The following is a 26884-nucleotide window of genomic DNA, read 5'->3' on the forward strand; positions in this document are numbered from 1 at the left end:
TACTGACAAGCCATTGGCCATTCAGCTCTTTATTAAACCAATCAGAAGGCACCTTGACAAAGACTCATCTTCACAGTGTAAACATACAGTCACCTTTTGTGTAAACAAAAAGGAAAGAAGGGTTTAACTCCAACACAGTAAAACTATATATCCTAGGAACAAGTGTCATGTGAGAATTACATTTGCCATGTCTAATCCTTCTGTGCTTGGCAATTTCTGGGAATATACTCTATTATCTATCCTATCTTGATGAGTAACCTAAACCACATTTTATCATAACTTGTATTACCATCATATAAATATTGCTTTAGACCTTAAAATACATTCTTATATAAACAACTCAAACTTTTATGTTTCTCAACCTTATAAACTTTATATCTCTTACGTAAGTCTCTCTTCTGAATTTGGTAACCAGGAAAACTGTAAAACTATGACCATCCAGTCTTCAGTCCCCATCAGAGCCCATGAAGGATAAGATAATTAGGGTAAAATATTACTTGAATAAACAGGAAGTGCAGAGCAAACAACTTACCAAACTACAGAAGTGAGAGACAGCTGGTTACTCTGTGAAATTGGGGCCTAGAATATCTGACCAAATTTTCTGTGAAGCAGAAATTTTGCAGTTGCTTCCTTTTGTGTCCTGTTTGTTCCTTTAGAAAGCACTGGGCAGCTTCTTGCCAAAGTTGGCTAACTTTGACACAACAAAAGCAAATTGCATAGTAGGTTCTTTGGTGCCCATCATCTTTTTTGAAGTAAATTGGTGCTGCCAGGAGCAGACTTGTCTCACTGTCATGAAAATCCTTAAATCCTTAAGCTATTAAGGCATTTTAAATGTCATATTCTGTATGTCTCTGAAGTAGACCACCTGTCTACTAAAATATATCTGTTTAACCTTGAAAAAGCATACCTAACAGGACTACAAGTTTAACTGTTATTGATGACTAACTACTAACCTGTGTTTCCTAATTACCAAAAATAGCTTTCTAGGAGTAGAACTTAACATTTTTAAATGAGCTGCATAGGTACAATACCTTAAACAAGAATAGAAACATAAATGCAGTATAATAAAAATAACTTTGAATTTATATCAATATTCAAAAATATCTTAAACAAGAATAGAAACATATATGGAGTATATTCTAAAAACAATAACCTCTAGCAGGGTGGTAGTGGTGCACGCCTTTAGTCTAGCACTCTGGAGGCAGAGACAGGCCCTCTACACATGATTACCACTTTCTCAAGCATTCTCATATGTTGGTTTGTTTAGAAAGTTTTTATATTCTTCTTCATGCAGGACAGTGTTTCCCAAGCGGTAGTGGGCGTGAAAGTTGCTAGATACTCATCACTGGACCTCAGCTCTGGCTCAGACATCAGACACAGGCATTAGAAACTGCTTTAAAAAGTGCCTCTGGCCATGCTGAATGGTGTGCCTAAGAGGCTCATGCTGTGAGCCTAGATGGCATCCAATAAGAGCTGACATTTTTAAACCTGTCGCCTAGAGTCTTGCTTGGTGCTGTCTTACCCACGTATCTTCCATTATTCTTAGACCTCTCCCCTTTGAGCTACAGGGACGTTTTGCTTTTCTAGATGCTTAGCCCTGTTCTAAATTACTGTCCCTGTGGTTCCCTCAGCTTGGGCGTGTGCCCTACTGTCTCAACAGTTTGAGTCCTCTCTCCCTTCTTCAGTCCTGGTTCAGATGTGTCCACAAAGCATCTTTAGTAAACGACTGTCTCTAGGCAAGATGGCGATCGCTGACTTCCACTTAAACTACCCTCTGAGTGACCAAATGGGTTCTTTGTTAATGACTTGGTCCATTTGTTCCCTTTATGAGACATTCATTAGACGTTTATGAACACTAACTCTGTAACACATTGTTTCATGTGCTGCTGATAAAGTTGGGGGGGAGGGGGACCACAAATTTAATTTCATTTTTATGGACCTTTTATTCTCGTAGAGATAATATTCATAATTTGATGAGTGCCCTTGGAGTATATTTTATAATTGAGTCTTTTGAATGGGGTGAATAATAGAAAGGTGAGAAGGGAAAGTGATACTGACTACTGATGTTGTAATTATTTGTTTCTGGCATTGATTGTGCAATATCCAAGTAGAAACCTCGAGTGACAATGCAAAATGTGGTTTAGCCAGGCTTTCTGGCAGGTAAATGAGTCTGTTCCCAGCTGCTTAGGAGACACAGTTAACCAGTACCGGATTTCCCTCCCTCCTTCGTTCCTTCGTTCCTTCCTTCCTTCCTTCCTTCCTTCCTTCCTTCCTTCCTTCCTCCCTCCCCCTCCGTCCCTCTCTTCCTCTCTCCCTCTCTCCCTCCCTCCCTTCTTTTGTTTTGAGAATGAAACTTTTACACTGTTATTCAAAAAGTGACAAACGTCCAAACTTAAGGTACATGTCCAATTACTTTTATAATAACTATGCAGAAAATTACCTTCCCAGATTTAAAGGTAGAGCGCTCAAAAATACACTACTTAAAGTAAACCATAATATGAAGAACTTCTGATGAGCTGAATCAAACTGGGTAGAGCTACCTTTTGAACTTTTTACCTGATTCAAATACAGTTACATTTGTGTGGAAGTTTTCGTTTAAAGGCAAAGAAGAAAGCACCGATTTTTTTATTGCAGTAGAACTGGCAGTAAGACGTAAATGTTCTCTTATCTTGGTTATTTTACATTTCTTGACTTTTACATATTTTATTTCCAAAGTATCAATAATATATGACAGAGAAAAACATGTGGCCTTAGTTCAGTTCACATTGGATCTGCTATTAAGAAGTTAGGGTAGCCAGTGAAGGCTGGAAGCAGCCCCTTTGTTTTGCAATTACAAAGTGGATTTCAGTATGTCAGGAAGAGAACACTGAGGGTTGAGCTACAAAAAAAAAAAAAAAAAAAAAAAAAAAAAAAAAAAAGGAGTTAACTGAATGAAGCAAGTTTATTTGGGGAAAAGACTGGTAACAAAAGTCGTCTTCTGCCAAGAGGCAGTAACTGCTGCTGGGTACATTGAACTGTGGACATGCTTGATTCATTTGACTCATTCTGTACATAGGGAGAAATTCACTCTAAAGCATGCTAATTTTTTGCTTCATTTTTGTGAATTGTGTCATTTCTTTAAAGACTTATATATGATTCACATAATCAGATAAGAATTTATGTACATTTTATTGGTAGACATTTCTTCAGGTTCAGCTTAGTTGAAATAGTTAATAGCTGGTCTCCTACATTGCTGCAGAAGCTAAACACATACTTTTGTTTGACTCTTACAGAGAGTACATAGGCTTAGTAAACTTTCATCTGCTTCAGGGTTATGGTTGATTCCTTCTTAAAGCAAATTTATGAGAGTGGCTGATGTGATGCAGTTGTTTCTAGTAAAATCAGAGCAGCTATGAGGAGCCCATCTTAAGTCAGTCTCTGAGTAGCTTTCTATGAGAAACAGACACCAGTGTAAAGCCCAATATAATGAGCCCTTGCAGCTGACTTAAGCCTATTGTAGATCTTTAAGCGGCAATGGGACAAAATGTTTTCCACATTGACATCAGTGGAAGGAGCTTGAGATGTTATCAGCAGAAAGAATAGATGCCTCGTACGCACAGTAGCCACTTTTAAAGAATTAACGTCATGAGACTTTCTAAGCCTGGTTGTTCCTGATGGGAACCCATCTGTGTCAAGGTGCCAGGCTGTGTTGTTTTGTGTTCTTAAAACCTGAGATAATGAAAACTCAGAATATAATAATATAATTATGTCCACATACAAGGAGTAACCTGTTGTGATTTCATTATAAATGTAAGTGGCATAGAGGGAGACAATGAGAGCTGCCCTTGAGTTCAAACCCCATAATGCAAAGATTTTCTTAGTAGTAATTTTTTTCATGAGCTTAGAAATCTCTGAAAATAAGTTTCTGCTGTGGAAGCCTATGCGTAAAGGGAAACTGCCATGACAGGGAGATGTTGAGTGACCTGTGCCTCTCTGTGGGTGGGTTACACATTCTTTTTTTCTTTCTAGTCTAACATTTTGAAACAACACCAATAATTACCTAATATTGTAGTCAGTTAACACTAGGCCTGGCCCCCTTTCCTAATTTACCAACTTAGATTAGAACACACATTGTAGTAAAATTCAAGTTAGTACAAGAGTGTTGTGAAATGTGATGATCTGAATTAATACTTAGCAGGCAGGAGTGGCCAACAATACTACTTGAAAGAACCGGGAATGCTACTTCTTGAAAGGGAAAACAGAGACGGGCGCTCTCCACTGCTGTCTGTTTAGAGGCAGTGAGGATCGTTTGTCCTCTGTTTGAGGACATTGCCTCATTGTTGAGAGAACGTTCTTGTCATTGTGTGGGATGTTGTATAACTTTGGCTTGGAGAAAATAAAGCATTAAAAAACCTTTGTTTTATTGTACTCTGTAATATTCAAGTTTATACCTTGATTCTTTTTTTAAGTTTCAGTTTTATTATAGTTTAAGATACAGTTTCATGTAGCCATAGCCTGTCCTAGAACTTGCTAAAGACCAAAGATGGCTTTGAACTCTGAATCTTCTTGCCTTTACCTTCCAAGTGCTGGGGTTACAGGCATGTACCACCACCCCAAGCTTAAGTTTACTTTAAATATTGATGGAGCTCACTGAAGGAAGTTTTTCACATTAAAGTCTACCTGTCCTGTCCTTTTTAGTTACTATAGTACTGGGGTGAGACTATAGCTCAGTGGTAAAGCATTTTGCCTAGGATGTGTGAGGTCCGGGGTTCAACCCCCAGTATCACAAATACATTTAATACACGAAGGGTAAATGTCACCTAGCATGTCACTAAAGATGCAATACTAATGCACCTGGAATATTTTTTTTTCACTGATACTAGAAATTGGAAGTATAAGAATAAACTCTTGTTTCTTGATAAAATGCATACAGTTTGCTATTTACATAAACTTTCCAGTGTAGGCAATCTTTGCATTAAAGTCCAGTTACAACCTCTTCCAGACCCAGCATGCCATACCAGTCCATAAATATTTAGATAATGAGGTACGTGAGCTTTTCAAGTTTATAAACACGCTCATTTGTAATTTCAGTATGCTGTAACCGCTCCTCCCTTTTAACTGTATCTGACTTTGTAAGGCAGACATGATGTTTACTTGTGTGAGGCACTGCTAAGTTTTAGTCAGGGCAGTAAAATTAGGACACATGTCACAGTGATACACAGATGTGGTTGAGACTTTGATTCTGTGGTTTTACACTTGACTTTCTTATAATTTATAAGATGTGGAAAATGAACTCATAATTGGAAAAAGCTATTTTGATCAAGGTCAAGTCTGACTGTTGCCTGCTGAAGGGTGTGTCACTGTTGTGCCACACGCCCACAGTCACCATACGGCAACGTCCTGTCGTAGGCATGTGCACCTGCACCCGGCTGTCTTCAGACGTGCTTTCACTCGCCGTGTCGTGATCATTGGATTGGGAAATGTGTAACAGTGATGAGAATGAAAGCTAAATATCCCTTCATTGTCATCAGTCTCGGCAAAAGTTATTATAGGCCTTTACAGTACTCGAGTTTTCTATCCTCACATTTCTTCATGTAAAATATTTAACACATACTCATAACATTTGTGGGAATCAAGATGGTGTGTGTGAGTGTGTATGTGTGTGTGTGTGTGTGTGTGTGTGTGTGTGTGTGTGTGTGTGTCGATTTTTGTTTGGACTTTTGTGTGACCCACCGTCTCATCCTGGCCTCAAACTCACTGTGTTCGTATCCCCACCTCCTGGATGTCAGGAATGCACTAAAATGCCACCACACCTGGCTAGGGCTGACACTACTGAGCAAGAAGCTTCAATGTATCTTATCTTCTCTTTTCCTATTCCAAAATGCCACCGACAGGTGTCTAGTTAGCATAAGGAGAAATCCCTTTGCTTCATTCTTTGCTGTTGTCCCCTGACCAGGTGTGCTCTGAGTCACTACTCCGGAGGCATCCACCGTGAGTCCCAACAGACCCCGGGTTGAACTAAAAAACTCACCAATCTCGGTACATTAAGAAGGTGAATTAGGTCCAGCTCTACTCCACCTTTCAGCGCCATCTCCATGGTGCTAGTTGTTTGTCTAATGTATAGCTGTGAAGAGATGGGGAAGTGCATTGAAATCATCTGAGAAGTAAACCGTCAGCATGACATGTTTCCCTAGCTATTGAAAACCTTCTCACACTGAAACCCACCGATGGTGAAACTGTAGAACCCTGTGAGTTAAGCACCATCTGCTTGTGCTCAAGGCTTTAAAGTTGTTATCTCCACATAAAATTTCAGAGTCCTATACTTTTTTCTTCACCAAACTATCCATTTTTAAGCCACAAATATTTTTCCATCTCTTTCAGATTTTATCTAAAAGTATATTTTAACAGTATTTTTAAAAGTTCTTAAACAATAACAATTTATCTTGATGGATGGCATGCTGTGTTTTTTCATTTTATTTTAATTAGCCATTGTGGAACCAAATTCCCTTTTGTTTTAGTCTTTGGAATATTGTTTAATTATTGTTATCATGCCAGATATCTTAAAGGTTATTTTACCAATACAGTTTCATTTAACATAACCCATATGGAATCAATAGTCTAGTTTCCTAAAGTGAATGCTTGGAAAATCTTACATTCGTATGTTAAGAGCACACATCCTTTCCTCATTAGCCGAAAGTACGGGATTTTGGCACAGGTTCTGTGTGGAAGCATCGTGCAGCTTTTATATGGATTTTGTTTTTAGCCTTTGATGACACTGTTTAGAATAGGAAGTATCTAATAAGTAAGGCATTTTGTCTCAAGTGCTGCCAGTGTGTTTAATATATGCCTGGAGGTCTGAAACATTATCTTCTTCACTACAGTAATATGCATTTAATTCTCTGAAAGCAGAAGGTCGAACTTTTAAAAGGGACGCAAAGTACATTTTCAAACAGAATAACTCAGAACATATGGAACAGGGGACCCGAGTTATGTACAGTTGGTTTTTATGGTTTAATCGTGATCATGTTAATGCACCCCGGTAGCTAATTAAAGCAAACTTTTATTGTCCATCTTAAATAAGTTAGTAAGGAGCAGAAGAGCTGAGGTAACAGCGCTGCCCAGGGCGACACACTCCACTCCCATGCCGCACACAGAGACTGCTGTATTTGAAAACTCAGTCGCCTTCTGCACTAACAAAGCACAAGTTATCTTGAGACTGATTACACTGTGAACTTTTTATTTACCTTGGAGGAATGGTAAATTTGGTGATGCACCAGCTTAGGGCCCCATACATAGTATGAATCATAACGTGGTTCTTAACACTGGGCTAGAACTTCCTTAACTGGACAGATAAATCTATGGGGAGCTGGGGACAAATGTGTGGATCTTCCAACATGCCTCAATAGTCACCTTATTGTGATGCTAAAATAATTTGGAAGTTGAGAAAAATGGAGGAACTCCAGGCTTTTCCATTTTGAGGAATAGTTTTCTGAGACTGAGAAATGTTTTTCTCTTTTTCTTCCAAGGAGAGCCAATCTTTAGTCTCCAGGTCACTGATTCAAATTCCATTAATGGTCAGTAGTAAGTAGGATGAGCCACTGTTCAACTTATGTTCAGTGACCCATGCATCCTGGTGAGCTAAGTGACATGTGCTAGAGCCTGATGGGTAATTCCCCATGCAGACTGGACACTCACTTTCCTTACCTTTCCTACATCATGGGTGTTTTTGTTTTCATGGTAACACCTATAGGAACACTTGTTTAGAGAGACTAGATTTTAAACATATCGGAAGCAAAGTCTGCGGTCATAATCATTGCACCCTGGGGTATGAAACTGTAGCTGAGTTTCCTGATTGAGATTCAGAAACACCTGATGAGGCATGAACTCTTGTTTGGGGTTTATCATGGATCCCAACCTGCAGATTTACTTAAACTATATAAAACTTAGTTAATAATGCCTCGAAATGTGGGCAATAATCCTGGATTACTTAAGTGCTTACATCACTTTTTCAAACGTTTTAAAATTTTATAGTTGGCGATGTATTTAGAGATATATTTGAAAATCATGACTTAGTGACACAATGCTTTAAAATTAATCTGTTATCTTGAGAACAAGTGACTTTATTTGTACTTAGTTCCTAAATGAAGTCTATTTGTTCATGTAAACCAAGAATATTAACAAGGTATTTCCTTTTCCTCACAAACTGCCAGCTTTCTCCGGAATGACCTAGTGAGTGATCTCATTCAGCTTCAGTTTGTTCAGCTGTAGGATGGGAATAGCAATACTTTCTCCTCAAAAGATGATATTACCTAGGAAATACAGTGTATCTAATATGTAGCAAACAATAAACACACTTGTTCTCGATCTCTGAGACATAATATAGTATGAGAAATTAAACAGCTTGAAAGGAAGTTAAGCTGTACCTTCAAGGGCTGTAGATATTTTAATAAAGAGAGGGTTGTTTCCACTTACCTGTATGAAGTGCTTTATTCTTATATTCAGTATATCACCCCATTTGGTGTGCTGTATCAGCCTTGCCTTTAACACTCCAATGTGAGAAGGAGTCCATCCAAAGACTAAGAGGATTCCTTATAGTGTGTTCAGCTCACGTGTAAAGGAAGCTGAACCCCACAGGCGTCATGGATGAGTCCATGAAAGGGTGCAGAGCTCAATACTGGGAAGTCAAGTCTTCACACACATGTATTCGCATCTGAACAGTTATCTCTGGCTGCTACATGATTTGTTCTCAATTACTAGTGTAGGAAGAACAGTTACCACTGCACATTGGTGGATCTGCTTCAGTGTGGTGAGGACATATTCCTACTCCTGTAGACAGAGATCATATAATCTAGGAGTTCTTCACCTGGCAAAAGGCACAGACCTATAGCAGCTGTCCCATTTTTGGTAATTTCTGTGTGTCGTGTACTGATACTGCTCAAGGTAGATGACATTTCCAAATCTTCATACCAACTCTGTGGGGAATAATTGACTCTTATTTTCTGCATATCCTTCCAGGGGTTTGCAAGTTTGTCCCAAGCCCTACAATTAGATAATGTTAGACTTGGTCTCAGGTTTGTCTGACCCCAAAGTCCATATAAAGCTATGTATCACTGTCACTTACCTGTGAGAATAGTCTGAGAAGTATGTGTGCCATTAGACACTTATAGTAGTATGAATGTATAGCAGTCTGGATGGTATAGCCTGTGTACCTGTAGTTTGAGTGTGTGCGTGTGTGTCTGCGTGTATGTAATAGCACATTATGTGTTGTGTATAATAGCACATTGCTTTAGAGGCATGACTAACCAGCATAAGAGAAAATAATACAATCAAGATATATATATTCTATATACAAGATATAGAATGCCACTGTGGGCACAAAAGCATATTGTTTACCATAAACCTTTTTGTAATCAGGGATACATACTAAACCCAGGGTATAAAACATAATATAGTGGAAACAGTGACATAGTCACTTGATCAAGTATTGTATGCTGTGAAGCATAATCTTATGTAATATACTGTACTTTTATGTGACTGACAGTACAGCAGGCTTCTTTATACTAATGTCACATAAATATGGGAAATCAATTGCCTTAGCATACCCAGGACATCACAATGAAACAGCAATTTTTCAGTCCCATAATTTTGTGGGAGCTCTGGTTTGTATGCAGTCCCATCATCTAATCATATTGTTCTAACACTATCTGACTTAATACTATGGAACATTTTAGCATGATAAAATTGCTGCTGTAGGAGAATTGTGTGAAGTACTACGATCATCAAGAAGAAAGTGTTGATGGATGACACTTTGAGGGCCGTGGCCAGCACAGTGAGGTGCTGTGGTCAAGATAAGAGCACAGAATAGATAGAGTGACTTATGGCAACTCCATGCCCTCCAAACAGACAATGGTCTTGTGTTTCTCGGCTCTGTAGAATCAAGATAAATGTTGTTGGAAAACCTCTCCGAAGTGTTTCCTCACATCTTTATTAGTTATTTAACACTTGAACGGTGAGTCTCTGGCAATCAGCTTACAGTAATTTGTAGCATTTGACAAACTATGGAGTAACACTTAGTGACACTGTGCTTTAGCATTATTTCTCCATCACAAGTGGCCTTGGACCCTAGTGCAGTCCTTTTGGAAAGGTGTTTGGAAATACTCAAAAACTTATCAGGTTTTCATATACTTACCTGTAGTTTAACTTCTGGGAACCTATCCTAAAAATTCTTATCACTTCTCATAGATGATTGTTGGCAAGAATTAAAAGCCCAAATTATGTAGGAATCATTTGGGGGGGAAAAAAACAAAAACAAAAAACCTCCTAACATTAAATGAAATGCTATGCAACTTTTCAAAGTGGCACTCAAGAGGCTAAGGCAGAAGAGGAAGAGACTGTGTGTGTGTGTTTGGGGTCAGCTTGGCACCACAGAGAGCTCACACCAAGTGTGGGCTACATAACAAGATTCTGCCACAGAAGCAAAGCAACTTACAAGGACAGTACCTTGTCTAGAAATGGTTTCAAATCTGGCTCTTCGATATGATTATAACCACAAAGGGGTCTAAGTAGCAGAAAGAAATAACTGAATGTTAAGTAATACTGTTGATGATACTTGCTAATGCAGTGGGAATAGGGAAGGTTTGTTTTCCTTTTCTTATTTTCATGGATTCCCCATGTTTATATGGATTAGTCTGTATCACTTCAAAGAGAAGCAAATGAAATGCCCAATGCCTGCTAGATACTTAGGGGATCCCAGGAGAAGCTGAAGGTCTCAGAGGAACTCCACCCATCTGCTGCCACCAACTTGTCCTTTCTTCACCACAGGGAGTCTTTAATGGAAGGCATTAGGGAAAAGCTACCCTCAAAGGCTTTCCTCACTGAATTATTGACTCTCCTTTACCCCTTCCCTAGTACTGTTGTAGAAAAAGAAAAAGTAACATCTTTTTAAATGACATACATTTATTTTAATTTGATAATCTTTGCCCTCAAAGTCTGAACTTCTTATATTTTCTCTCTTTTTTTTAACTGTTCAAAAACATATAAATGAGTTTTATAATAAGGATGAAAATCAGAGTGCATGTGGAATCTGTGTTCACTAATGATAACTCTGATTGGTGTCTGGAATCATTTATTATATTACTTGGAAGCTTATTGTAAGACTGCTGAAGGAATTATTTGGGTTATTATTTTTAAAGTCTGATTTATTGTAGTAATATAAAGTGAGAAATACTGATACTCAGAAGTTCATTTTAATGAAGGAAATGCACATTTGATGTTTGGTCTCAGGAATTTCTTGGCATTGGTGTCAGACATCTTGGCTATTGGGAGACTGAAGCATAAGGACTGCTATGAATTCCCTGCCAGTCTGGACAGCATAGTTTCAGGCTAGCCCAGGCCAAGGAAGAAGACCCTTTCAAAAAGGAAAAAAACAAAAAAAGATTAACCTTGGATTATGAAGTGATTTTTTTTATTTATTTTTTATTTTACATGTCGATCCCAGTTCCCTCTCCCTCCATCCCTCCCTCTCTCTTACCCTCTCTGCCCCCTCACATGCACCCTGAACACCCTCTCCTCCCCTCCCCCCACCCCAATTCCATATGTAGGGCAATGCCAACCAGGTGGAGTCATGTAAATCTAAGTCATTTGAAGTAGGGACTAGGACTTCTCTCCTGTCTCTAGGTTAAGGCAGTGTCCCTCCATGGGGGATGTGTCCACAAGGTCCTTTTGTGCACCAGGGATACATCCTGGTTCCACTGTCTGAGGTCCCTTAGACTGTTCAGTCCTTCTGGCTGAGACCCATATTTAGGGGGGCCTGAGTCAGTCCCATCCTGGCTTCCCAGCTATCATCTGGGGGGCCCGTTAACTTCTCCTTGTTCAGGTCAGCTGTCTCTATGTGTTTCTGCAACCTGGTCTTGTCCTCTTCCTCTGCATCTGGATTCTAGTTCGACTCAGTGCTTAGGTATGGGTGTTTGCTTCTGTTTCCAACAAGTACTAGATGAGGGCTCCATGATGGTGGATAAGTTAACTGTTGATCTCACTATCTGGGAAGGGCATTTATGGTAGCCTTTCCACGGTTGCTCAAATTGTTAGTTGGCGGCAGTCTTGTAGGTCTCTAGACCTTTCTTTAGGTTCAGTTTTCTCTTCAAACCAATAATGGCTCCCTCTTTTATGTGATTGTTTTTTTTTTAAGTGGGCTTTCATGAACTTTTGTGGTGGTTATGGCTTTAAGTTTTGCTAGATCCATTTTAAGCTTCTTTAAATGTTTGAATAACACTGTATAGTGACACTTGGTGAATATATATCTGCTTGCTTTTCCTTAAAGATCTCTAAACAAGAACAGAAGAAAGTGGATACATTTGATGGAGGCACAGCTGAAACGTCTTCCCGATATAGTGGCGCTCAGGACAGTGGCATCGGCAGTGACAGTGTTAAAATCCGAATTGTGCAAATTGAGCAGTGCAGCGGGGCCAGTCAGCACCGCATTGCCCGCCCATCACACCAGTCATCAATTGTGAAAAACCTCAGCTTCATCCCATTCGACATATTTATCACTGCAAGTAGGATCTCACTGATGACCTATTCCTCCGTGGCTGTACCCAAATTCAAAGTACCAGAAAAGAAGGAAGATGGGAAAACGAGCCAGACTTCCTTAAACCTCCCAGAAGCCGATTCCGATGTAGCCAAGCCTAACCAGGCATGCATATCTGTGGTGACTGCCGAAGACCTCTTCAGCAATTCTTTCTCCTCAGGGAAAAAAGGAAGGGTTCTGTCCCTTGAAAGCCTCCATGCATCCACACGGTCATCAGCCAGACAAGCCCTAGGCGTCACTGTTGTTCGGCAACCGGGCCGAAGAGGAACGGGAGACTTAGAGCTCCATCCATTTCTCTACTTAATTGTATCCCAGCCTTCCCTGCTTCTGAGTTGTCATCACAGGAAACAGAGAATGGAAATATCCGTCTTTGATGCTGTGCTTAAAGGTGTCGCCCCTGACTACAAATGTACAGGTAAGAGCCTTGAAATACACTCAGTGAACATATAAAAACAGATGACAGACCAGACATGCCTTCTCCCCTCCACAGAATGTGGTAAATACATGTCTGAAACGGAATTGAATTTAAGAAAATGTTGGGGAAATGTACCAACATGTAACATCAGCATTCTTACCGTGCGTCTAAGTATTTCAGTCTTTTTCGTACTCAGGAATTTAATGAAATGGGCTCTTTCTTGGCTGTGCTTACAATGTCTAGTGTTTGAACCATAGCTATTTTCACTGGTAATGGCCCATAGGTAGGCTAGTCACATTAGTACAGTTGTTTCAAAAAGGAAGAATTAAAGCTTATTTAGTGTTGTTCATCTCACAACAATTGAATAAAGTTCACATGCAACCAACAAGGCTTATTAAAGATACTTTTATTGAAAAGTGCTTGTTAATGGTGTTGATTAGTCACAGTCCCTACCATGCCTTCCTCACAAGCAGAGAGCATCTTATTGTAACCATACAGACTTTCTGAAACTTGTTGGGACTAGGAGCCCGAGCTGTTCAGAGTTAAGTTGTGTGAATATTAAATAATAAGATCTAGTGAAAATGGAACCAAACAGTATAAAAGACCCTTTTCCTAGAGTTGGAGACTTGGCAGCAAACACTGGAGAGTGAGTCCTAAGTCTGTGACCTGGCAAACACATGACAGTTTGACATGTTGCTGTCACACCTCATGGATGGAGGCCAACCGTGAGACATTTGAAGAGCTGCTCTGACCTGAAGGTCAGGCTGGCTAATTCTTCCCATTAAAGAGAGCCATTGAATTAATTATTTTATGTTCCAGCAAGCATAGCTTCAGGAAATGAAGGGCCCCTAGCTCATGGTTTGAGGGGATACATACAGTCAGTCCGTCATGGCTGGAACGGCATAGTAGCACATATGTGACATTGCAGTCACACTGTTCTGACAATCAAAGCATAGAAGATGGATGCTGGTATTCCCAGTATTTTCTTCCTCCCCCCTTTTTATTCCTAGTATTTCCCTTTTTAATTTTGAAACCCCACTCTAGTCCCTCTCCTATTCAAGGTGGGTCTTCTCAGTTAAATCCCTGGAAAGTCTTCACAATATCACCCAGAGGCGTGTCTCCCAGGTGTTCCCAAAACAACCATTTTACACAGCACTTGACTGGAAGGCAGGCAGAAGGTTAAGAATGGTGTGGAACAAAAGGCTCTCATCAGGACTGTATCCTGGTCTCTCCTGTAATACTCTATCTGATGGTATCCAGCTGGCAGCTAGTCTTCTAAAGGCCAACTATTCACCTGTAAAGAATGTTAAGTCACTGGCAGTTTTAATCCGCTATGCTGAGTATTTATTACCATGGTTATTGGTAAATCAAGCATGTCTACTATTTTGAGAATCATTTGTTAATATTAACTGACAACTACTGTCTTCATTCTTCAAACACTCCCATCTGAGAGCCTGTGATGTAATAGGGACTTCAAGGCACAGGAGATCTTGCTGGGGCTGCTATTAGTTGGAATCACTGTATTATCTGAGGACTTCTGCATACTTAACTGATGCCTCTCTACAGTTCTGCTTAGCCTTGGTTAGAACTTGGTACAGATTAGGATAGTATTCTTAATTCCCAGCACCTCTGTAAACTCACTGAGCTACAGTCTCTCATATCGGGAGGGTCTTCAATGGCTCTGATAAGACATATTGGGAAAGACAGGAAAATGGGGACAGGGAGGAGCTGAAAGGGAGGAAAATCTATCTATCACCTCTTCCCAAACTTGCTGTACCAAAATCACACATCACTCTCTTTGCTTACTTCCAGCTCAACCTATGGACATGCTGTACATGGGTGTGCACACATGCATACACATGCATGTGTCTGTACTTGCATGTGTCTATACACACACACACACACACACACACAGTAGATAGTCCGTAATAATAGATGGAAACTGCCAATGATGGGTTTCACTTTTCCAAATACATAGAAATAGGTTCAACTTAATCTGTTTTATTAGTATACTCCTAAATCATATGTCTGTGTCTTTTTGTCTAAATCTGTATTCATCAAAGTTACAGGAGCTCAAAGCAAAGGTAATCATTTGGATTTTAATATCTTCATAGAATAAAAGAACAAGGAAAGATTAAGGTATCTCTTTCATGGGTTGGAGTTAGGTTGTGGAATCCAATTACTGAAGATGAAGCTAGAGAGGAGGTCATGGGCCTGTGTTTGAGTGGAGTAACCTTTTGAAGAAAGTTGGCTGTATAGTATTTTGTGAGTGCCTTCTTCCAGCATCTACTTAGACTCTTACATGATCCAAATACGGCATTTTTTTATTACAACTAAGTATTGCCAGTATAGTGTATACTTTACATGACCGCATTTCTTAAAAGTTAGTTTAGCACTTTGAGGAAATACATTAGTAAACCAAACTGCAAGTAGTTAAAATACAATTACTTTAAAAAATAATAAAGAAAACTATAACTGTCACTGAGTACTCTGCCAAGAATTGTCCTGTCTTAATGCATTCTTTTATTTCACCCTAATAATAACTCTGTGAGGAATGTCATGTTTCATATTACAGACAGAAAAACTAGGAAAGTAAAGCTTAGAGAAGTAATTGCCCAAAGTCACAGCTATAGTGGGAAACAAATACAGTTCCACATCCAAGATTCATCCACTTTCTGCAGCTAGACTGTCTACCTCTGTGTGCGCTGAGAGCTGTGGAGCCATTGTCTCCTTCAGACTTCCTTCTCTACGCAGAGTGCACAAAAGCTTCCTTCTCCAACTTTTAACTGTCGAATTTGTCTATTAAAGGCATCCAATGATAAGACTAAATAATATAGCCTGTCTTCACACTGTGACTGACCTGGCTTCGCATTCCAGGCAACTGTGATGGAAAGAGGTAATTTATGAATAGTCCTTTGGCACTAATGTTAATAATTCCTAGCATTAAGTCTAGTAAGTAGAAAGCCCTAATAAATGTGTATAATTATGGTTTTCATGATTGTTATGTGACAGAAAGATTACTAACCTAGAAAGCAGAAAATTGGACTTTGATTATCACCCTGCCTTTAGTTGGCAACTATCTTTTACAGGCACTTTACTACCTTGGGTTTCTGTTACCTTATCTACTAACTGTGATTATTACAAAAGATGTGAACAAGACAGTTCATTCCAGGTCTAGTCTCATCATTCTGTAATCTAGACTTCATCTTCCCACCCTTACCTTTTCAAATCTATAATCTATAACTAGCCCATACTCTGTAGTAGAGAGGCACAAAGACACTAGATTAGCGTCTGGAGCAAGCATCATGTCAGATTCATACTACTATTGACTTTTGAAGATATAATTTTTCTTTGATGCACAAAAATGCTAATTAGTTTTCTTAATGTTTTAAATAATTTAAATTAAATATTTATGAAATTGTCATTCAAAACTGGACTTTGGAAATTTCTTTTCAATTGGTCCACTTGGATGAACTGAACAACTCCTGTTACTGGTTTAGTTATCAAAACAGAGTTTTTATAGCGCTTTCCATATCCCTAAAAGAAATCTGTCCCATGTCAATTAGTGTGTGGGAGTCCTAAGATAGCAACTTTACACATAAGAAAAATATGCATGGCTCTTCTGTTACAGTTCATGGGGATGGCAGGAGGGGAGAGTGAGATGGAGAAGGCTCCGAGTTGTAAAGTCAAGAGTCCTTACTATCTATGAGTTGGAAGAATAAAACGGATTGTCAAGTAAAGCTAACTTTCCAAGGAAATTCAAAAGCAGCAGAAGTTAAAATGGAAGGAGAGACAGGCTGGGTCTTTCCACATTGCTCAATTTTTAGGTATTTACATGAATATTCTACTAAAGTAATAGGCAAGTAATAGTGAATTTAGCATGTATGTGTATGTTGGTTGGTTTGCCAACTTAATGCAGACCTAAACATTCCTGGGAAGAGTGAATCTCAGGTGGGGGATTCCTTCCAATTGGACCAGCCTTTGGGCATGTCTGGGGACAGTTTCTTGATTGCTAATTGATATGGGAGGTCCTATCCTATCCCCCCTGGGTGGTACCATCCGTGAGCAGGTAGGCTTTGGCTAGGTAGGAAAGGTGGCTGAAGGGTCCTGTCATTTTCTCTGTGGTCTGTTTGAGCTCCTGCCCCCAGGTTCCTGCCCCCAGGTTCCTGCCCCCCCGGCCCCCAGGTTCCTGCCCCCCCGGTTCCTGCCCCCCGGCCCCCAGGTTCCTGCCCCCCGGTTCCTGCCCCCCGGTTCCTGTCCCCCCCCCGGTTCCTGCCCCCTGGTTCCTGCCCCCCGGTTCCTGCCCCCAGGTTCCTGCCCCCCGGTTCCTGCCCCAGGTTCCTGCTCCCAGGTTCCTGCCATGCACTCATCACCTTTTCCTTCCTCTATTGCTTTTGGCACTGGTGTTTATCACAGCAACAGAAAGCAAACTAGAACAACATGCTTTATTAAATCAGTATTTTGAACATACCTGTAGTTCTTAAGGAAATATTGTTTGGGCTTGGAGGGTCATTTTTTATTTAGTTAGATTTTAATTTTAAAAAATTATTTTTAAAAATTGTCATAATGTTGCTTGTAACTGTTTGATTCTTTCCATGAATATCATAAGCCATTACTGCATGTGCTCAGGTATATCATATATGTTTATATAACATATATGCATCATGTGTGTTCTTTATATGAGGGTCCTGTGAAGCAAATGTAACAAAGAACTTTGGTTCAAGCTTTTAAAGAGCCTATTATGTTTAGAGGATAATATTTAAGAAGATAAAAATGACTGTTTTATTTAAGAACATGAGATGTTTAGTGTTTGTTTTGTTTTTTTCCATCAGACACAAGCTAGGGTTTCCTAGGAAGAGGGAGCCTCAATTGAGAAAATGCCTCCATCAGATGGGCCTGTAGGCAAGTCTTGGGGCATTTTACTGATGAATGATTGGTGTGTGAAGGCTTAGCCCACCATGATGCCACCCGTTGGCAGGTGGCCTTGGGTTAGATAGGAATGCAACGCAGTGAACAGCATTCCTCCATGGCCTCTGCTTGTTTTCTGTCTGAGAGCACCTGCCCGATTTCCTTCAGGATAGACTGGGAACTGCAAACTGAAATGAGCTCTTGCCTCCCCAGATCACTTTTGGTCATAGTTATTTATCAGAACAACAGAAAGGCAAAGTGCTACAACTCATGATGTGACATCTAATTCATGTTATTCGTTAAGTTGTCTTACAAAAAAGGGGGAGACCCATGCCTGGGATCCAGTCATCTTAGACAATAGGATTCTAGAGTTCAGACTGTACTGCATTGAGTGATGTAAAGGCTCAGTCCTGAGTATCATTCCTCCTCAAAATGTGGCTCTAGGGAGTGTAGGAACGTGGAGGTATAATGTTAGCTTCCAAAGGTTATATTCTGCTGATATATGCAGGGTGTCAAATGAAGGCTTGAGATGTAAAACTAAAACTCTGTTGAACATGTTGGAAATGTACTACTATATCTCAAAACAATTCTTTTAAGTTTATCAGTGTTCTTTTTGAAACGTTTTTTCTTACTGTTCATTTATTGAATTACACTTAATACCTTAGGACCTCTTAACCCTTTCTGTGTGCTTTCAATCATTTCTCAGACCGTCTTCAGAGCTGTCACTCACTGATTCATTTTGAATTCCTGCTGCTTATTAAACAAATGCAGACTCTTGGAAAACTATAATAAGGGAGACCTCGCTTCTGCCTTCAAGCATCTCACGTTGTTTAATAGCTGTAGTGAGTATTGCTCATAAAGGTTTAGGGAATGTAGATCTTCATGGGATGAGGTATACTAGGAGCCACTTGAATGACCTGGGTACACCTGGACTTCTCGAGAGACACTTCAGAAAAGCTGTGTCAAACACCCTGAATACAGAGGACTGCTGTGATTTTATTAATGGTAGATTGATTGAGCCTTCCTCCTGCCCTCCATGAGTTCTAATGAGAAGTCTGTATTTAATGCAATCATGTTTTCTAAATATGCAATCAGTTGTTTTTCTGTAACTGTTCTTATGACCCGTGTCTTCTGTAAGCTAGTCATCATACATTTGAACTTGAATTCTTTGAATTTGTTCATTTTTAGGTTCTGTGTGCTTCTAGATTCTGTAAATTAGGTTTTTAGTTTCTTTATGTTAAATGTAAGGCCTTGCTGATATAAATTTGCTTACACCACTCTGTCTGCCTCTCTGCTGCCTCAGTGTTACTTTTTAATTCTTTCTGACAGATGTGTTAAGGCTTTCTCATCCCACCCTGACCCATGTGTCAGGTAGTTTTTACTGACTTTTTCAGTTTTGATTTCCATGTTGGAATCTTGTGTATTTCTACCCATCTCATATATTGACCTCATGAAGTGTAATAGTGACTTACAGCCTTAATGTCTTTCTGGCTGCTCAGTAGCACAGTCACCGTCTTCACACACACACACACACACACAGACACTCACACATAGACACACACACACACACACACACACACAGACACTCACACATAGACACACACACACAGAGACACTCACACATAGACACACACACAGAGACACACAGACACTCTCACAAAACACACACACACACACTCATACTCACACATATACTCTCACATACACAGATACTCTCACACTCACACACACACTCACACACACACACACTCTCTCTCACACACACACTTTTGATTATCTGCTTCCCATAGATGCGCACACAACTCAGGCTCATTCTCTAATCAAAGTTATAAGAAAAGAGAATAAAAGACAAAACAAACTCACCGCTGAATGAACCATATATATAAGCTTGAAAACCCTTTCTAATTTGTGTTGTTCTTTTCAGAATGCCAAGTATTTGTATTTGTGTGTGTGTGTGTGTGTGTGTGTGTGTGTGTGTGTGTATGTGTGTCTGTGTGTCTGTGTGTGTTTAAAATTATGGACAGGATATGAGTTAGGTGGAAATGAACTTACTCCATTATGGCTGGTACTAGATTTCTGCAGTTTTAAAATAATAATTTCCAGTCCATTAGCTGGGGTCTGGTGCTGTAAAAAACTTACTATTTGATTTCCTGCAGAAGTCTTATGTTACTGTCAGTATGTCTGTGAGTATTCATCATTTGAGCAGATTATAATGATGACTACCGCTCCCAGGAAATTGTCAGCATTAACCCAAATTCCATGCACACCACCACTAACCTATCTCAAATATGCATCATTTAGAAAATGCTGTGAAATTGTCTTTAGTGTATGGCATATATATGCACTCATATATGTATGTTACATATTTGTTATTTTATGTGTTTATATACATAATATCTATTTTTAAAGGATTTATTTATTATGTTTGCTTGCATGCCAGAGGAGGTCATCATATCTCATTACAGATGGTTGTAAGCCACCATGTGGTTGCTGGGAATTGAACTCATGACTTTTGAAAGAGGAGGCAGTGTTCTTAGCCACAGAGCCACCTCTCCAGCTCCCCATAATATATATTTTTATATGTATTTTTGAGACAGGGTGTGGGGATATAGTCCCAAGCTGACCTGCAGCTTGGCATCTCCTGCCACAGTCTCTCAAGAGCTTGGAAACCACTAAATACCATCATACCTGGCATGTATTTACTTATTATATATATATATATATATATATATATATATATATATATATATATATTTTTTTTTTTTTTTTTTTTTTTTTTTTTTTGTTAAACCCTAACCAGAATATGTGGCAAGTACAGTCTACTACCTAACTGCCTCTAATTTATAAACTCAAAGTAAGATGAAAATTATAACAGTTCTTATCCTAATCATGTTATTGTAAAAAGAGTAATTTCCAATCTGTATGACTTCCTGATCCCAAATTACACTACTTATATCATTAAGTATATGCAACACTATATTTTATTTCTTATTCTAAAAACTGGAAGTTTACATTTAAAGACTAGCTTATCGTCTTGAGTTCATTTTTTGACAGGTAATAATTACAAATGATTTTCAATATAGTCCAAGTAAATAATATATCTTTAAGTTAACATCTTTTTAAATATTAAAATAATATGTCAACAGACTTTCCTGCCCTGCCCACCCGGATGACCAGCCAAAATGAGGTCTCTGTCCATACCATTATATGTAGCAGCTGTAATACTGGCGATTCTCATTTAAATAAAGATGTATGTAGTTGTTTTCAACATAATCATATTAGTTGTGTTTATAAATATTTTTAAATGGTATTTGTTTTGTTTAAGTAATGAAGTCCAGATTTTAAATTACCTCATAACTTGACTGTGTAGCCTAAGGAAACTTCCAAATGTCATTTTCCTTATTGTTTGCTGATTTTATTTTTGGTTCCTTTGTTTGCTTTTGAAGAAATGACTGTGCCATCTGGTCATTTGTGGACAAGTTCAGCCATTCTAAGGGAATTAACCCAACCCGTACTTCCTTAGTACACAGTCAGGCCAGGATCTTACTTCTGAGGCCAAATGGAAACAATTCTTTTGCATGCTCAGAACTTCTATACTGATAATAACCTTTCAAATATCAGATAGATTAAAATAGAAGGTTTAAAGGTTATTGGAAAGTATCATACTGAGAAAAAGCGAGTCATAACACACTTTGTTGGATGGTAACATCAAAGACATAGTGTATGTGACATTGGATATTTTTTCTGTATTTTAAATAATGTCGCTATGAGGTACTACAGAGACAGGCTTTGAGTGGAACCCAATAAGAGCTCTAGAGTTAGAGCATCGGTAATGAGTCCTAATCCCAGCTTTGTTTGTGTTTGTGTTTTTGTTTTTGTTTTTTATAGCTGTATGGCTGTAAGCACGTTACTCTCAATCTCTCTGAAGTTTAGGTTCTCTGTCTGTGACATGGGGTTGACACCAGTAGCAGCTTCTTGCCCTGTCAGGGGGAGTGGTTCGTAGTTCGTTGTGCGGTATAGAGTCTAATAAAAGTTAATGATATTGCACTTTGATTGTTTTTGTTACTACCTTTAAACCTATTTAAAATAGGATTATAACTGGCTAAAAATATTCATATATCTCAATGTCATTAAAGTTTGTGCAACATGAAATGTTTCAGTGACATCAGTTGGCTGGGTTCCCCTTTCAATAGGCCCGAAGAACTTGCGCCAAGGACATTTGAGTGAACCAACAGTTGAAAATATCATAAACTAGTTTCTTACACCTCATAAATCATATCTTGATTTCATTGAGTCATTATGGCTTCATGAAAGGGATTAAATTACATATGTCTTTAGAATATAAGGTGGTCAATGTCCCTGGAAAGGCTTGGAATTAACCTGTGACTTTAATGTCATAAGGATCACAACTTGAACATTTATCTGAAAATTTAGCTTCTGGGAACATTTCTTGCTGGTCCATAACAGGAAGTGAAACTAATTCACACACTTTGGTAAATAAGTAGATTGCTTAAAAGCATCACTCAGGGAGAAAGGTAGTGAAAAGTATGTGAGAAATGACCTAATCATTGAGAACAATTAATAATATATGTTGAAATATATTGGAAAGGAAATTGCAAAATTCGACTTTTTATCTTAGTTCTGATGCTCAGTCTCTTTCATGAAGCAACTAAAATTTTGATGTTGTAATTTCTTCTATCTATAAAAATGATACAGCAATATCTGCTCAGTATACTTTTGAACACTTGAATGATACTAAACTCTTTGATTAGAAATGAAGTGTGTCTTCCTTGAAGGTATGTCTACTTTTGTTACATAGAAGAGCAAGTACCTGTGTTAAGTTGTACTGAATTTTTATCAAATGTTATCCTGTCAAATATTTGAAACTCCTGCTATAATTTAACATTGAAACCACCAGATATGAAAGAGATTTAGAATATCAAAGAAAGAGCTAAGCAAAACAAAATATAAAGTCAAAAGAACTGCATTGAATTGTTGTTGCACACAACACCCTGTGGTTGCCATCATGAAGGAGAAGGAACAATGTCCTTCCTGCAAGATGTGGAGGATACATTTCTAAGAGTGAGACAGAGCAGCAGAGCAGGACTGGAGGAGCACTTACATGGCTGCAGATGCCTGGGTAGCAAAATGAGCCACAGCTCACCTGGAACCCAGTGCGGATCAGAATTGGATTTCTGGTTGTTTTCTGAACAGACACTGAACTATTATGACATATTCTTGACCTCAGATCTTTCACTATTTAATAGTCAGGTGTTATAGGGACTACATTTGATTCTGTGACCTTTTAACCAAGAAAGGCGGGCTATTTAAACTACAAATCATAAATCAAATACAGAAAAGCATAAGAGCATACATATTACATATTTGCTTTCCTTTTCCATGCCCAGTGGTCAGATACCAAGCCTCTCATTGCAAGGACTTGCACTCCATTCGCTGTGCACAGAAAAGCCAGATGCAGCTGTGGACTCGCCCGGGTCTCCCCTGGTGTTTACCATCTTCAGTTCCATAGAGAGACACTGAATATACATAGGTTCTCCACAGTGCTTTCCATAAGATTATCTACAAGCTCTGTCATAAATACACATTCCTTTTTTAAGGACTTATTTGTTTTGTGTGTATTGGGTGTTTCGCCTTCATGTATGTATATGTACCAGATGCGTGTCTGGTACTCATAGCAACAAGAAAAGGGCACCAGATTCTCTGGAACTGGAGTACAGGCAGTTAATGAGACACCATACGGATGATGGAAACTACCCAGATTCCCTGAGCAGCAAATGTTCATAACTACTGAGCGGTCTCTTCAGCCACACTTGGACGCATTCTTGAGTGGGCCTAAAACAGCTGAGCTAAAAGATTGTCTTTTCTCAAGCATTCAGGGAAATGTGGCAGCTGTGCAGTCCCCAAGTCTCCAATGAAGGAATCTTGTAAGTGTACCGCAATTACTGTGACACCTAAGGTACTTCATCATACTTCACTGTGGCTGCCTGAAGCCTGCTTCGTCTTCCTTTAAAAAACAAAAAATGAATGGAACTGAAATTTTGCTGTACTCACTAACTTATTTGTAACTCACAGTGGGTCTTGTTTCTGTGTCTTATTTCACGTACCCAGACACTGTCCTTTTAGTCAGAAAATTGAAAGCTGCCTGTTTTGGCTTGAAGAGTATTTACTTCCTTGATTCATATGTAGGCCAATATACTTCTAAGGGATGAAAAGGAGTGTAAAAATATAATTTTGATAATCACTGGAAGTGAAATAGAAGGAAATCGCCATGTTTGTTATGTTAAACAGGGGTGTAAAATGTATTGATTATTTGAAGCCTGGGTATTCATTGATTTTTAAATAAAGTAAGTTTTATGTTTAAGCTGGGTAACTTCTAGTGGTAAACAAACTTCCTTATTTTTATCTTTTTAAATTATATCCCTCTTATTTTAGATGAGAGATAAAGAAAATTAAACTAGATGGATAGACAACTAAAAGGTATACCATACATCAACTAAAAGGTATACCATACATGAATAGCCCCATAAGCTAATATATTTGAATGCTTAGTCATCAGGGGTGTTATCATTATTTCAAAAGGACTAGGAGGTGTCGCCTTGTTAGAGGAAGTATGTCGGCAAGGGTGGCCTTTGAGATTTCAGAAGCTCTAGCCAAGCTGAGAGAGAGAGAGACAGAGAGAGAGAGAGAGAGAGAGAGAGAGAGAGAGAGCATGTGTGTGTGTGTGTGTGTGTGCGTGTGCGTGTGCGTGTGTGCGTGTGTGTGTGTGTGTGTGTGTGCGTGTGCGTCCGTCTGTCCGTCTACCTTCCTATCTCTATCTCCCTGTCTGTGGATCAGGGTGTAACATTCTGAGCTATTACTCCAGTGCCAGCCTTTATACCACCATGCTCCCTGCTGTGATTACAATGGACTATTATGTGTTTTCTTTTTTAAGAGTTTCCTTGGTCATAGTGTTTCTTCAGAGCAATTGAGCTGTGACCGAGATAGAAGTTGGTACCAGGAAGCAGTGTATTTCTGTGGCAGGCCTGCCCATGCCGTTTGTTGTAGGAATATAGATGATTTGGGGACTGTGGACTAGAAAAGCAGTTGAACAATTTTAAGTGGGGCTTACTGGGCCATCCTAGTAGAAGCATGAAAGAAAGTAGCAATTGCAGTAATGTTTAATTTCCAAATAAAAACAGTGACAAAGCCATGATTCCACTTTTCCACATACAAACCCAAATGTACTGTTTTTCTCCCTGGAGTAGGTGGTGAAGATACCTGAAGAAACTTAGTCTGTATTTCAGTCCTGTAACTGAAATGTAGTAACGCCAACCTGAAACACTTATCTACTGATATTATCTCAGTTGGTAGCTGAGGGGGGGGGGGTGAGGGGGGGGGTGGCGGGGCTAGGGGGAAGGACACAACTATCTGTGCACACACACACTCACTTTTAACAAAATAGAACAGAAATGCTTTTGGTGCTTACAGTACTGTGTTTAAATCTTGTCACAGGGCCTTGGCTGATATTATAACTGCCAGCTTCCATAGGTATTGAAAGAAAGCTTTTGAGGTATCTTGGAATAATGGAATAGAGAATTTCCTATCGCAGGTTGTCCCAAAAGGAAAGTAAATATTAAAATGTTGTCACTAACTCTCTGAACTGACTTCTTACATTGAATAAAATGTATGGCTATGAGCAGTTGGTCACTAAAAAGTCCCATTTCCCACCCATGGTTTCTCATTAAAAAAAAAAAAAAAAAAAAAAAAAAAACAAACCAAAAACCAACTTTCCCTAGTTTCTTAGGCTTAGAGACAAGAAGCTTATTCACTTTGAGAGCTTCCAGTACTCAATAAATAAGTGTTTACTACATATGAAGAGCCTAGAGGAGCATCCAATGTGAAACAGCTGTCTGTCTGTCACACTGTATAATCTTTACAAGAGCCTTTAATCTCAGTTCATCTGCTGCTTTTCCAGGTATAGGGACAGACCTTGAAGAATATATAATGTGTGTCCCAATGTCTAGTCCTGATGGTGCTACTTAGGAGAAATTAAATTGAAGATAGCCCTCAGGAAGCCTAGACATTATTTTTTTCATCGTATAGCCATAGGAGCATGCAGTGATGTTGAAAATTAAGCATTGCTCCAGAATTCTCACATACATTTTTGCCCCCACTGCTTCAGCAGCCAGCAGGATGGCATGTTAACAGTATAAACTAGACGTTTTTCTAGGACTCAGAGAGGACGCACACGTCCCATTCTACATTTGGTAAGCATCAGCTCTGAACTTGCACACTTTGGATGTTTGTCGATTCAGTTATCCTGTCAGCCTGTTAAGTCTGGACACTTTAAACCCAGTTACACCAATGTTCTGTTAAAAAGTAGCCATCAAAGTGCTGGCTTCCCGGCTAGATTTCCTAGACGTTTGTAGTTTCTTTGACTCCTAGTTGTGGCTCAGCTTCTCTTCTTCCCAATTGGTTTACTGTCTCCCCTGCCTACCCAGTGCTCTGTAATTGTCCCAGAACTGATCTCTTACCAAGGTTGGTGGCCAGGCCCTCCTCCAACTTCTGTCCTAAGAGGCACCTGCACCTGCACAAAACCTTCCCAACCTGGGAAACACTCAGACATTTTCAGAATTAGCTCTCCTTTCCCATTCCTATTATTTGCTAAATGCTCTGTAAAGAGTCACTTTATCCACCATCCTGAATCATTTATAGTCCATGCATCAGGTGTATGTCAGCCCTTAATCCCAGCAGTCAGGAGGAAGGGCAGGTATGGATCAAGCCAGTCTGGTCTACATAGTGAGTTCTCAGACAGTCCAAGCTATGACCCTGCCTCAAAAATAAGTAAGTAAGTAAATGCATGTTTATGTGTGGGAGGGGGATCATATTTGGATTTACTAAGTACGATTTCCTGTCTCTCTGTTTTATTAACTAAACAATGCATTTTAAGGTCTTCTATAGTAGCGTACAAAATGTGCTCTGTTCTTTTTACAAGG

At 39.2% G+C, this 26884-nt stretch overlaps 1 protein-coding gene across 1 annotated transcript in view; it reads left to right on the top strand.

Annotated features, from left to right (window-relative positions):
* Positions 1-26884, top strand: part of Vps13b (vacuolar protein sorting 13 homolog B) — a 408041-nt gene that overhangs the window by 231324 nt on the left and 149833 nt on the right. Inside the window, exon 34 of the mRNA XM_051202586.1 lies at positions 12299-12980. Coding sequence (XP_051058543.1) covers positions 12299-12980 — 682 coding nt within the window. The remainder of the gene's footprint in view (positions 1-12298; positions 12981-26884) is intronic.

This window comes from Phodopus roborovskii, unplaced genomic scaffold (genome assembly GCF_943737965.1).
Source record: "Phodopus roborovskii unplaced genomic scaffold, PHOROB, whole genome shotgun sequence".
NCBI classification, from domain to species: Eukaryota; Metazoa; Chordata; class Mammalia; order Rodentia; family Cricetidae; genus Phodopus; species Phodopus roborovskii.